Source organism: Crocodylus porosus, unplaced genomic scaffold (assembly GCF_001723895.1).
Source record: "Crocodylus porosus isolate Cpor-Errol unplaced genomic scaffold, CroPor_comp1, whole genome shotgun sequence".
In the NCBI taxonomy this organism is placed as follows: domain Eukaryota; kingdom Metazoa; phylum Chordata; order Crocodylia; family Crocodylidae; genus Crocodylus; species Crocodylus porosus.
This window is the reverse complement of record NW_017728931.1, coordinates 62580094-62594240: the sequence shown is the minus strand read 5'-3', so window position 1 is coordinate 62594240 and position 14147 is coordinate 62580094. Positions and strand designations below refer to the sequence as shown.

General features: G+C 41.0%; 1 protein-coding gene across 1 annotated transcript in view; it reads left to right on the top strand.

Moving 5' to 3' along the window:
* CRADD (CASP2 and RIPK1 domain containing adaptor with death domain) overlaps nt 1-13532 on the top strand; it is a 107842-nt gene extending 94310 nt beyond the window's left edge. The window contains exon 3 of the mRNA XM_019545238.1: nt 12577-13532. Coding sequence (XP_019400783.1) covers nt 12577-12878 — 302 coding nt within the window. The 3' untranslated portion in view covers nt 12879-13532. The remainder of the gene's footprint in view (nt 1-12576) is intronic.
* Nucleotides 13533-14147: the final 615 nt, after the last annotated feature.

The following is a 14147-nucleotide window of genomic DNA, read 5'->3' as shown; positions in this document are numbered from 1 at the left end:
ATCACCTAAATCAGGGGTTGTCAACTAGTGTTATGCTTACCCCTGGGGGTACTTTGAAAGGTCGCAGGGTATACACAAGGGCGGGCAGGGACTGAGCGCCACTACCCCGCACTGCTGTCTCACAGGAGCAGGGCCACACAGATGCCGTGCTGCTGCCGATCCCGGGCTCACCACGTCCCCACTCCACATCTGGTTGCTCGTGCCCACCCTCCCCTCCCCAGGTACACTTATTAAAAAAGGTTGAAAACCCTTGACCTAAATATTTGCTTGAAATTTTTTTGTCAAAACGTGTTTCTGATATAAGAAATTGTTTTTAAGCCTAGTTGATTATTTTGCTTTGCAAAAATATTGGATTTAGTTGTAATTTCCCAATTTTATTTTTAAACAAAAATCTGATGAGGTATACGCTAAAATACATTTGCGGGCCCAACATGTGGCACAATTAATTTAAAACAGTAGAGACAAAAATAATGAATAATTTGGTCTATGATAGTCCATGATAGTCATTGGTGCATTTTAAAATGCCTTCTGAATAAAAGTATGAACTTAAAAAAAACAGGTATGCTGTTGTCATCTTGACTGTGTTGATCAGGAGGGGCACCTAGAGCTGTGGGGAGTGAACAGTAAGAGTTCTCCTTACTTCTTAGCTCTGTGATTTCTCCAGGGTTTCAGTCTTGCTGTAATGCGTACATGCAGGTAGCAACAGCACTTCTTGTCAGGCCCAGTGAATGATGGGTACCAGGGTTGTCAAGACTGTTTTTGCTGACTCCTGCTGTTCCTACACATAGCACGGATCTTTTTTTTTCCGGTAAACATTCTCAAATTATGTTTCTTTAAACTGCTAGTTCCTGAGGATTACACAGCTACACTTTTTTTTTATAATCAGAGATTCTAGAATATTTTTCTATTATGTTTTGAAATGTCCTTGTTTAGCTTACATGTGCCTATTTCCATACCCCAAAATGATTGTTTCTTTGACCACTTATATAGTATTATCGTCGTTTAAATGAGTATATTTTTACTTTGTGGATGTGCCAGGAGCTGCAGGATCCATAATGCAGTACCAAAAAACACTTTAGTCTTCTTTGTCTGGTTTACAATCCAGGCCAATAGATCACAATTTTTGTTGCGCCTTTCTAGTAATTTGGGTCTGAATTTTTAAAAGTGAGTAGTGATTTGGGGTAGTAATAGAAGGCCTGCTTTTCAGAGGTGAGTTCTCCAAACTTTTTTAAAAACAAGGCCTCTAAGGTATCTTAAATTAGGTTTTGATAATGTTGTAGCACAGGCCTTCAAGGTGTGGTCATAGAAAGGCATAAAAGTATGGCTGGAAGGAATGGCAGGAAGGCATCTATTCCAAACTCCTGCTCAAGGCAGGTTCATCCATCCAAGCCAAGTATTTGTCTAACCTTCTCTTAAAAACTTAGAAAGAGGGAGATTCCACAAACTTCCTGGGTTGCCTGTTCCAATGCTGGCCCACCCTCATACTGAGAAAATTCTTCCTAATATTCAACCTATCCCTTGTAACTTAAAACCATTGCTCTTTGTCCTATCTCCTGAGGCTGCAAAGAATAGTCTCCATCTTCTTTATAGCCACCCTTTGGGCATTTGAAGACTGTTATTAAATCCCCCTTCAGTCTTCTCTTCTACAGACTAAATCATTTCAGTTCTTTCAACTGGACTCTTTAATTTGTCCACATCTTCCTTGAAGTGTAGGGTCACAGACTGAATGCAGTACTCCAGGTGAAGGCTCAGCAGTGCTAGGTTGAACAAAAGAATAATGTCCCTTGATTTGCAAATAACATTCTTGTTAATATAACCTAGTTGGCTTTTTTTTAAATAAAAGCATATTTTTGGTTCATATTCAGTTTATGGCCCACTATAACCCCCAAGTACTGCAGCCTAGCAAATCATTCCCCAGCGAGATTGTGTGCATGAGATTGTCCCATTCTAAATGCAGGACTTTGCATTTGTCTTTGTTGAATTTCATTTGATTTATTTCAGATCACTTCTCCAGTTTATCAAGGCGATTCTGAACCCTAGTCCTGTCCTCCAGAGTATCTGCAACTCTGCGCAGTTTGGTGTCATCTGCAGATTTGCTAAGTGTGCATTCCGTCACATCTTCCAAATCAGTATCTACTTTATGGCACTTTAATCAAAAACAGTGGTGCTCAGTCTTCTGGCCTCACAGGCCTAAGGGGAGAGTTAGGGAGAGTTTGTCCATGGACCAGATCCTGTGGGTAGGGTCAGTTGGTGGGCTGGATCCAGCATAGGGTTGCACATGTGTGGTCAATCCACCTATTTCAGAAGAGGGCTGATGCTTCATTTGGGGATACATTTTCTACCCTGGTCTAATACAGAAGTCAAGAAGAAGGGGAAGTTCATTGTGTAGAAGGGTTTATAGTCAATTCCTTCAACAGCAAAAGTAAAGTAATCCTTTTGATGAAGAAAGGAAGGGGAAGGAGCTAATGCCAGTTTTTGCATTTGCCCCTTTAAAAAATATCCCTGGTCTCTAGGTTCATGATTTTAGCTTTTTATGAAGTTAGATTTTCATTTTGAAAAGCATTCATTTTATATGTTCATATTTGTTTTTCCTTTATTCCCTTGCACTGATGGTAGCTGCTATGTCAATAAGAGAGAATAAGTAACCACATGGACACCTTGATACCTGGATTTCTGAATCTTTGTTGCTACACAGCATTAACAGCATACTTTGCAGTTGTTCTTCACTATGATGATATAAAATGGCCTCTTTGTGTTTGGCGTTTCATATTTCAAACATTTTCAGTTTTATTTCAGCCTGTAAGTTATTCGAAGCTGTGCTAAAACCCCAAATGTAATGGGAAAGAACTTTTTATAGGACGTCTGGTCATCTGACTCTATTATTTTTATATGTTGTGGCTTTTATTATGTATAAAAAGGGGACATGACAGAAATTCATTTTCCAGGTAACATTCAGCAGAGCGGGTGCAAATGCTTCCGAATGAAGACTGTGGAAGGATTTTTACACTTGCTTAGCATGTGTGTAAATGATTAAACAAAGTAGAAAGCAGTGGAGCACAGGGTGTAATGACAGTGCACTTCCATTTTGCTTTGTGTGGCTGCTTCTATAAATTGCATTTGTAGTCAGAAAGGAATGCAGTCTCACTTCACGAAAATCTGACACTCAGTAGAGTGCAGGATGCGCAATATTAATTTTGGTTTGACACCTGCCTACTGAGAGAACATCACCAGCCAAACGCATTCTTTTCAACTGAGGTCCGTCTGTTGCACACAGTTTTAATTCTGAAGTTGTAACTTCTTGAGTAAAAGCCAAAAGAGTAGCCGGTTTTGAAAAAGGAATAAAAAACATCTCTGTGAGGCATGAGAATTTTATGAAAGCTAAATATTATATTGAACAATAATATTCAGTTCAAGTCTATAAGAAGAAATGTAAGATAAACTATGTTATATAACAAAACAGCTTTAATAATTGGTGGAGATATTTTTGTTGTTTCAGGAAGTAAAAAACCTGTAGCTAATACCAAAGCACATGATTTTATTGTTGAAATACCATTGTCTTTGGTAATTTTCCTCTCAAGGAATATCACTAATAGGAATTTCTTTCTCTCTGTGCTTGTGAGAAGATTTTATTTCTTCCTTTGATTTGGGAGATAAACACACAATGGATTTATCCTGATTTTTCTAGGCAAAAAAGCAACTGAATTAGTGCTTGCTCAAAAGCTTTGAGAGGACTGCTTCATCTATCTGAAATAAGGAGGGTTCGAGGTAGGTTATGTTGTGAAGAAGTCATTTCCAAAGCCCAAGCAAAGTGACATGATGCACTTGTCACATAACTGAGAAAATAATTATGGCCACTTCAGTTTTCCCGAATTTACTAACTGTGTGGGGGAAACACAATTTCACTGCCTGCCTGTCTACCAGGTACATATTTGCTGATGTTGGGTCTGATACCAGTAGAGCTCAAAGAAGTCTAGTGCAAAGTCTTGTTGACAATTATGGCTTCACACAAGTACCTGCTGACTACTATTATTATTTATTATTTGTGTTGTGGTAGCTGCTGGAGTGGGGCTGGATGGTTTGGAGGGCGTTAGGATTAATCTGCAAATGGCTAAACACAATTTAAGCACCTTCAAATACTGTCAAATTCTTCCAGAGCTGAAGAATGTTCAGAATTAAATACAAGTCCATTGATGTTTTATGGGCAAAGCTGTTGATTAGCTTTAATGCAGTTAATCATAGGTGCAACTAACAGCATCTATAATTTCCCAATTTTTGTTTATGATCAATTTATAAGTAAGTTAGCTACAAATTGTTCACTCCCCCTGTAATCAGTTGTACCTACTATTGGTTTTGGCTTTTTAAAAATGTGGTCCTTTGTATGCTGTATTCTGTAATTTTACCTGTCACATTTGCTAACTTTGAAATATTTTTTTTATAGATTAGTATGTATATGAAAAAACTCTTTAAATAATTTCTAAAAGGTCATATGTTTCTCAGAGCATTCAACCCTAGCTATCACCAGCCACTCCCTTTTTTGTGGCTGCATATTGTTCTGGGTTGATCCTGTTTATGCCCTTTTCAGTCATGCACACTTCAGGACAATGGTCCCATTGTAGCTGCAAGCAGCAATGCCATAGCTAGCAATACCAGTTGGGAGCTGGGTCCAATTCTAAAGTTTAGCCCTGCTGTAGAACCATTGTAATCCATCATCGTCACTTTTAATTTGCAGAGCAAGTAAGGTGCTTTGCATAAATCACATTCCCCATACAGGACTGCCAAATGTCTTGCATCTTAAATGACACTTGCACAGCTAGCAATCCAGCCATGTGTTTCCTTGGGTGTGCCTCAAATTTAGGCAGGTGGATGAGCTATGGAAGGTTGTCTATTTGCCTTTGGTTCTGCTGGCTGGAGCCAAGACTACATAGGAGCTGCCTAGGAAAGGTGTCAGGGTAACAGTACAAAGGGGAGGCCAAGTGATGCTCCTATGATCCCCCAGGCTACCACATCCCTGGCAATCATCCAATCCCAGGAGGCTCAATACCTTCTATTCTATTCTACCCGCACTGTCTCCAAGGATCTGCTTTCCCCAACCATAGGAACACAGCAGTGAGCCCCCATTCATTTTAGCCAGCTGATACTTTCCATACCCAGCTGGCCCCAGTGTTGCCCTTGTCTGCCTCATGGCAGCAGTTGCCTTATGGGCTATATTGATGGCCTACTTTGTTCCCTGTAGTAATGCCCATGCCTCACAGATGTTACAGCAAATTCATTTGGAGGGTCCCCCCAGCCCCAACGCAGCTTTTGGCCCTCAGGCCTCAGCCTTCTTGACCTTGGCCCTTCTATTCTGACTACACCCGTCAGTTCAGGTCCATTGCCTCAGAGCTGGGGCCTAGAAGCCAAGATCTATTTCATGTTCTCCATTCCCCTGGACCTGTCTCATGCTGTGGCTCTCAGCCGTCTGGGTCCCCGACCCCAGGCTGGGTTGCTGTTCCTGTACTGGCTCTTGGTCCTCTGGGTCTCTGACCTCAGGCAGCGTTGTATGTCACAGAGTGCCCCATCAGGCACCCCTCTGTGGCCCCTGTACTAGCCAAAACCCAGTCCTCTGGTATTAGGCTTAATCACAGCATAAACGCAAGCAAGTTGCTTCACAAACTAAATGACTCCCCCACTCTGGGTCAATGTCACCTGTAAGCCATGCTTTGAGCTTGCTCATTTCCACTTTTTTGGGTGGCTTGGGTGCCAGCCCATCTGTCTCCAGCAACCCTTCTTTCTCAGGAGCTCCTGTCCCTGGAGCAGGCAGGGCCAGACTGCCCACCTGGTCTTAGGCACTAGGCTTATGTGCCCCAAAGCCCCACCCCTTCCTGTCATGTGGCTCCCCAGCCACACAAAGGGGTTTCCACTTGGGCTTGATAGTCAGCCTGCCCTCAACTGCTGCAGTAACCAGCTGCTTTCCCCTCTCAAAGTAAGAGGGGCCTGCAGTTTTTTGTCTATTTGCCATTCCTAGTAATACCTCTCTTCTGTTTCATAGCCCTACAGACTGTTTTGAACACTAGCTAAAACTCTTAATTCAGATATGGTAATATTAAGTCAGGTGTAAAAAGGACTGACAATGAAGTATTGGAAGTACTGTCAAGCTGCTCAAGAAGGCAAGATTTATTTTGTGAATCTGAATAAGATGTAAATTGAACTCAAGTGACTGAAGGACTAACGAAACAACATCTTTTGACTATTTTGACAATTTCCACCTAGTTTGTGTTTTTTAAACTTAGTGTATAATCTAGCAAATTAGTGCAAGTTCCAATAAAGCTATATTTGTGCTTGCTTTGCTCTTCAACTGCATTATAAAGCGGTAGGCCCTGAGCATGGTAGTAAAGTGTTGAGTTTCTCTTTAACTAGAGAAAAATGTGTTGTGTTATGTTATAAGTGATGACATGCCACATTAACTGCACCTCCTTTTTCAAAATCCTCGATCTGCTCTTGAAACATGCTACATTTGTGTCCCAGGGTTTCTTTGTGGAACTCTGGCACTTTGCAGAGAAGTGTATCCTTAGTGCTTGGGGTCAAAGGATTGTCATCGCTGAGGTCAGTGATACATTTGCTTTGAGCTTTTTTGAGACTTATGGGCTAGGTCCAATAAAGGACATAGACACACAAAACATAGTGCCCAAAACTAAGATCTCCAAAGAGATGCTGAGTGCTGAGCCCAGCAGCTTGTCCAAGACCAATTTTTTCTGGAGCTTTACTCAAGATGCACAATGGTTCCTCCAACCACTTGGGACCTAAAGCTCAGGGCCTTCTCCCCACCTTATTATATAATAGTCTAGTGGAAGGCTGTCCAACTTCTAAGCAGCTGGGGACAAAATGCACTATGGGCTGGGACTATCTGTCCTGTGGGTTATGAGCTACGGGGCCCTGAGCTACAAACCCTACACATAGCACGACGCTGTGTGTGTGGGTGTACCCCGCATCAGGTCCCTGTACCATGCCACACTGTGGGCTCCACTTGTACTGTGGGCTGCACTGCCCCTGGTCCCTGGGATGGGAGCAGGAAACAAAAGCTGAAGAAGGAAGGGGGAGCCTAGAGACCCTACTGCACCAGCAGCTGGAGCAGCAAGAGGGTAGGAGCCTAAGGGCTATACATTAATCTCTCATGTCACATGTCAAAGCTGGACTGCTGTGCAGCCATGAACACAAGATTAATGGGTCTAAGAGTAAGATGGAGACTGACTTCATAGCTGAGTAGTTTTAATACTGCCCCTGGTTTGGAAGGGGACTTATTCCAGTAACTTCTTCAAGGGCCGTTTCTGTGTTTTATCCAACAGTTGTTTAACATATAGTACAGATAGTGTAGAGACTGGGACCCACTTTCCTGAGGTCAGTGCTTGTAGATGATAGCAGCAGCTGAAACTATTTTATGAAGAGCTTAAGCCTGCCTGTGTCTGTCACATGTTCTGAGAACATCTATTGGACTGAGCCACATATGGAACTTTGGCAACCCTTAGGCTCATGGGGAAGTTTTAAAACACAAGAGCAAGGCACCTATGGAGTTTAAGTACCTCCAAGGTGAGGCACCAGCTGAGGAGTGGCTCTTAGGATCACAATTTTGGATATTTTGTTGTGCCTAAGTCTTTTATTGAAGCTGGCAAGTGTGAAGGTATAAGGTCTGAGCCCTGGATAGACTAACCAAGTAGTTGAATAAAAGTCAATAAGAATGACACAGATGCTCAGAGTTAGGCCTGTGAGTCAGGCTTCACAGGACCAAGTTGTTTAGTCCTTAACAGTTTGTTTGGATACAAATACAGAATAAGGGAGCCATTTCCAATATCATTCTCCTATCTTTGGCAAACCTATTATAGGCAATGATCGTATCCTAGAATTATAAGTAATCGCTGAAGTTACTACAAAGAACTATCTTAATTACTTTTCCAGCGTGCTTCAATGAGCCAGGTGTTGGGGACATATGGAACATTTCATCCTTAACTGAAATGCACCTTCTTTTGAAAATAATAATAATAAGCCTTAACAAGCTTTTTATGTAATTTTGCTTTTTGTGTTATCTAGAATGAGCTATCTCAGTATTTCTAAATAAAAAATAAAACAGTATTTCTAAATATGCCCAAATAATATTCCTCATGAAGTTAGTAAGCATTTCTTTCAAATATCTTGGCGAGTATTTATTGCCATATTTGAAAATGGGTAAGCACAGAATATAGAATAGGACGAAAATAACAATGCTTTGTATTACATTTACTGTCTGGCAAACATCCCAGAACTCTGAACACCCGTATTAAATTAAGATGCCAGTGCCAGATGAAAAGGTTTCCTGGATAGGTTTTTATTTTTATTCTTATTATTAAAGAGCTGATAACATGCTGAGGGCAAAATACTTTTTGTAGTAAAACCTGTCTAATATCAAAGACTGGAAGGGCAGGCTAACATGTATTATTGTCAAGCCTCCCTGCTTGATCACATTTCAATGTCAGCAGCTTAAAATTGTCTTACTGCTAGTGAGCAAAAAATGTAAACATCTTGGTATGACAGCAAAGATCACAGGAGGCTTGCAGATAATATTACTTTGGGGAGCAGTGTTTTACATTTAATTGCTACTCATAATAAAAAAAATCCATTTTTCTCTTACCAAAGTCTATTATTGGGTAGAGTACAGTAGGATCACATTTACTTTGTGCTGTGTTTATCTCTTTTTTTTTTTTAATTTTAGGTTTACTTAAATATTTGTGTTCATGGAGGGTTCTGATTAACAGACCTAAGGACAGAAGTCCTGCATTTAACCTGCAGAACTGGGAGTGTCACTGTAAGCAATCCTTCCAATACTGTCCTGGCCCTGTTTTGGAAGGACTATCTCAACACGCAAGAGAATTTCAAATCCTGGATTGGCAACAAATAACGTAACCCAAAGTCCATTAAAATCAGTGGAAAGTCATTGGATCAGACAGCATGTAGTCATTTTTTGGAAAATGTGATGTGAATTTATGTCCACTGTGACTTGATTGTGCCCATATTTGTGTCACATAAGCCATTCACATGGCCAGCTGGCAGTTATGGTCTGACACTATTGACTTGGACTGGGTTTGCATTGCTGACGTAAAGAAAGAAAGTTCTGTATTCTATTATCAGTCCCTGAACCATCCAGTCCCCCAGAGTTCCATTAACAATCTGGAGATGTAAAGATCAAAAGAGTCTAAAATGCTTTTCAGAAAGCAACCATTCCTTTATTCAAAACAGCCTTTTATAGCTTGCATCTATAATCAGCTTCGAATGGCCCAAACGTCTGCAGGATCTGGATATTTTATGCAAAAAAAAAATTAAAATATACTTCTGGAGGTACAAAGGGGACTCTGCTTTTTCATTGTTATTGTACTGCCTTGATGAAGACTTAGAGCATGATACTGAAACTAAGAATTAGATTTCACAAAGAGGCTCTTCTGTGGGGAGCTGGCTGCATGTGCTTGCTGAGATCAGCAGGTTATAATTAGTGCTGTCTTGAGGGTATTTATCTTTCATTTTTATGCAGTGCTTGAGGCAACAAATGTGGCAGATGAATTGCTAAAATACTCTGGCCCTTATTATCCTAGTGTGATCACCAGAGACTGCTGGTATCTAAAGGCGATACAATTCAGAGTTATCTGATACTTTCTTTTTATTACAATATTTTAAAAATATCTAATTTGGACTGTGACTTTATAGGCAAAAGACTGAATGTATTTCTGAGTAGTACATTGAAATCTCAAGTATCCTCAACCTTTCACCTTATTTGGAACTACCAGATTAAAATCAAGATTGTATGGGGAGCCCACATTCAACTCCCATACCATTTTTTACACTTTTAAATAGTGCAGTCGATATGCTTTCACTAATAGCTGTATGGATGATAGTTATTTTGGTACTGTAGTCTGTGACTCTGGACCCCTGTTCACATTCTACTTAAGGCGTTAACCAGGTAATCACTCCTTAAGGTTTGACCCAGCCACATGTTCAACCAATTAATGGCCTGATAAAACAAGCAATCGGCTACAAAGGTATTCTACCAAAAATATGTAAAAACTTTGTAGCGTGTTCTACTCGGGTCATGAATTGAACATGTGGCCAAACGCTCCCCTATGGCCGGGAGGCCCACCAATTGAGAGGCCCCCAGCCATCAGGCTGCACCACCTGCTGCCAGCCTCACAGGCTCATAGTCGGGACAGTATTCCTCATGTTGCCCCCGCTGTGAGCCTTGCTGTGGCGAGAACATTGCACACCCCCCGCCTCCCACAAGCCTCATGAGATGTGGGGGTAGCACCGGGAGCGCTGCCACTATTGAGAGCCTCATCAGCTGTGGGCCTCACAGTGGGGACAGTGGGTGCTCCGGGCACTGCCCCCGCTGCAAGCCCCACACCTGTGGCTCATGGCGGCAGCAGAGCACTCTCCACTGTGAGCCCTGCAGCTAACAATGCTACAATATGTTCTGTGGTAGTTCAGGATTTGGGGTAGCAGTGTGGATCGTAGACAAAATTTTGAAGGTTGTGACAATGCTGTTTTCTTCCAGTATCTTGGCAGAGATTTGAGAGAAGCTGATGAACACCTGAGTCATGTAGATGTCTGATTTCGTGGGGACCACAATAGGTGATAAGAGGGATTAGAAGAAATAATTTATATTGGAAAGGAGACTGTGCATAAGGAAAAACCAGTTTAGTGTGGTAGGGAGGAAAGAATGGGATTTTGCCTGGCTGAGATAGGGAAAGGGGTAGTATGGTGAAATTTGATATAAAAACTGGCAAACTGATCAATCTAAAACAATAATTGCAAATGAGGAATTATCCAGTGGGAGCATTTTTTGTGGACTACAACAGGGATCTTTTCTGCTCCAGTACTATTGGATATCTTTGTCACTGATAGGGAAGACATTATAAAATTATTTTTGGTTAAGTTTGCAGATGGCACAAAATTGAGTGTAAAATAACAGTAAGGACAGGTGCATCCTACAGAGCCGTCTTGATCTTATGTGAAGCTGGGCTCACATGAGCCCTATTTCAGTACATCTAACTGCTAGAAAAGTAGACCTCATAGAATATAAATCAACCTTATAGAACGAGGGGATTATATTTTGGAAAGCAGCAAATCATAAAAAGCCCCAGGAGTCAGTTTTGAACAGCCAACTGAATAGGATCTCAAAGTGCATATTGGTGGCTAAGGAAGCTCATGTGGTATATAAACAGGAAGACAGGATAGAATGAAAGGGTGTAATTACCACTGTGTATCACATTAGAAGGGACCTACCAAAATTGTTGCTAGCTAAAAGGTTTTTCAGGGCCCACTCATCATATGCAGAGCTGATTTTGTGCACATTTTGTGGCAGCCCTGCCACTGATTGGTGGAGGGGCCCACAGGAAGGAGGGGGCACCTTGTCCGCTACCCTGGCAGCCAAAGTCTGCCTTTCCCAGCAGCAAGGATCTCTGGCTCCCACTGGGGAGCCAGTATTTTATTTTTATTAAGGGTGGGGTTTTTTGTTGCTTTCACGGATTTTGTGAACAATCTTGGATTTTGCAGTTTCCACTAAATCCACAAAACCACGAATTAAGTAGGTCCCTACACATTAGTGAGTCATCACTGGACTATGATGATGCTTGTCACATCTACCTTTCAAAAAGGATGCTGATGATTGAGCAGGGATTTGAAGTTTAGAAAATGGCTTAATATGAGCAACAAAAGATGCTCAGCTTACTTACCTTAATAAAAAGATAGTTAAACATGGGAGCATAGGAACTGGAAGGGGCCTGCTAGGCCATCCTCTCAGTTCATAGGCAACCACTTACCCAGAGTGGCCAAGAACCACCACTTCAGCATGTCACACACAATTGCAAGGGTGACAATCACACTCCATTAGTATCTCCAAGGGGCACACAATTCTGATAGTAGTGGGATCTCTAATTTAGCAGGCAAATGCATATGGCAAGGTCCAAAACTGGGGGGCTGTAACTGCACAAATTTACATTAGAAACAAGGTACATATTTTTAACAGTGAGTGACTAACTACTGGAACAGGCTCCCTAAGGATGTAGCAGATTCACCATCACTAGAAGTTTTTGCATTTAAATACTGGGTATTTTTTCTAAAAGATGCTTTCTCCAGAAGTTATGGCTTTGATGAAGGGATCATTAGTGAACTTCTCAGGCTTGGGTAGACTGGATGATTATCATGGTCCTCTTATGCCTTAATAATAACAATACAACAAGCTCCAGCCCAGATTTTCAAAGGTGACTCATCATTTTGGGTGTCTAACATGGATGCTTGATAGGAATCTGATTTTTGCAACTTGACCTCTCCATCTGAAAATCTAAGCCTCTGAGCAGAATCCCAGTGTCTAAGTTACTGTTATCCAAAATCACATAGGTTCATTGATTCCTAGTTTTTATGTAATTAATCCTTTGGGTTCTATATGTATTTTATTCCCTAAATTAATTCGATCTTTAACCCTTTTTTCTCCTTATTCTCTTGTTGTTTTAGGCTGCGTTAGTTTTGCAACATTTTGCCCAAACTGCTATCTAGAGACATGTACATTTTTTTTCTTTTTTCCAGGTGGCAGGATACTGGAAATTCCACCACATATTTTGAAGAGCTCACCAACAGATCAGCAAATTAACAAACTCGCAGGGAAACTGGGACCTGAGTGGGAACACATTGTACTGTCATTGGGTTTGTCACAAAATGACATATACCGATGTAAAGTCAATCACCCTCACAATGTTCATTCACAGATTGTGGCTGCATTTGTCCTTTGGAGGCAACGTTTTGGGAACAAAGCAACAATCCAGACTTTGTACACCAGCCTGACAGTTGGAGAAGTGGATCCCTCTGTAATCCAGTGTATGCTTGAGTGATATCTTATGATTGATTAGTGCCTTTTGAGCCCCTCACTAAGACTATAGACAGACATAGCAATTGCAGCAATATCAAAGAATACCAATACAAACAACTGTTACATGTGCACCATTCTGTAATGACACAAGCCTGCAAAAATGCTCCAACTGTAACCCTTCTTCATTCACGAGGAAAGCTGAGTGATTAAGTTAACTTGTACTACAGGATCATGCAGTAACATCATAACAGTAACAGCATAACAGCTGATGCATGCAGCAATTCCCCTTCTCCTTTTAAAGCAGCTAAAATATACATTTATGCATACCCATTACTAAATAAACTGGATATGTCAAAGTTCTGATGTCTGGAAATATCAGCTGAGCAATTTGATCATTCTGTGAGTCTAGTAGTCCTTGTAGGTTCCAGCCTTCTGGGAAATCTTTTGACTTTTATTACTATTACGTGCATCTCAGATCAAATTTTAACAAATATTAAGAAATTATCATTCCTTTTATTCACTCTTGTGCTTCTTCCAAGTAGGATGTCATCAAGTAGATGCTGCAACTTCAAGTTTTGTGGAGTCCTTTCAAGCAGTGGGTCACATCCTGAGGTATAAAGCTAATATTAATGACTAAGTCCTACATATTCAATGTCTCTCACTATTGCTGTTTTAAGAAAACTCTTTAGGATGTAGAATTATTTCAGGGATAATTTGTTATCATGTTAAGTGTAGGTCAGGCAGGGTGAACTTTGTAAGAAGTAACAAGGGGTAAGTAGCTTATAGTCTCTTTTCATCTCCTTATCAATCAGCTGTAAAAATGTCATCAGGATGAATCAGGTTTTATCCTACAATGGGTTTCCTCTTCCATTCCTGGCTACAGGCATTTCTTTCTGCCCTCAGGAATCATTATGCCTCTGCCTCATTAGGTATCAGTTGTTTCTAGGGGCAATGAGAATGAGCAGTGAAATCATAAACTAGTGATGCAAAGCAGAATACATTTTCACTCCTGTGCAAATTAGCTTCAAGGGAAGAACCACACCCAAAGATACTACAACCACACCCCTGAGGAATAAAGTTGGGCTTCCAAATGACAAGTCAGTAGTCGGTTTCCCCCAAAGAGCCAATGCTGATGACACTCAGGCTCCAGATTCTGTTTCATATATTTAAGCACCCTTGTGGTTTGATCAGATTTAGAGCAAGAGGTTTTTCTCTTCTATACCCCTAATTCTCAGAGCTTTAAGGAAAATTAGCATTCTTCAGAGCACCTTGGTTACCCAGCTGGGCATTT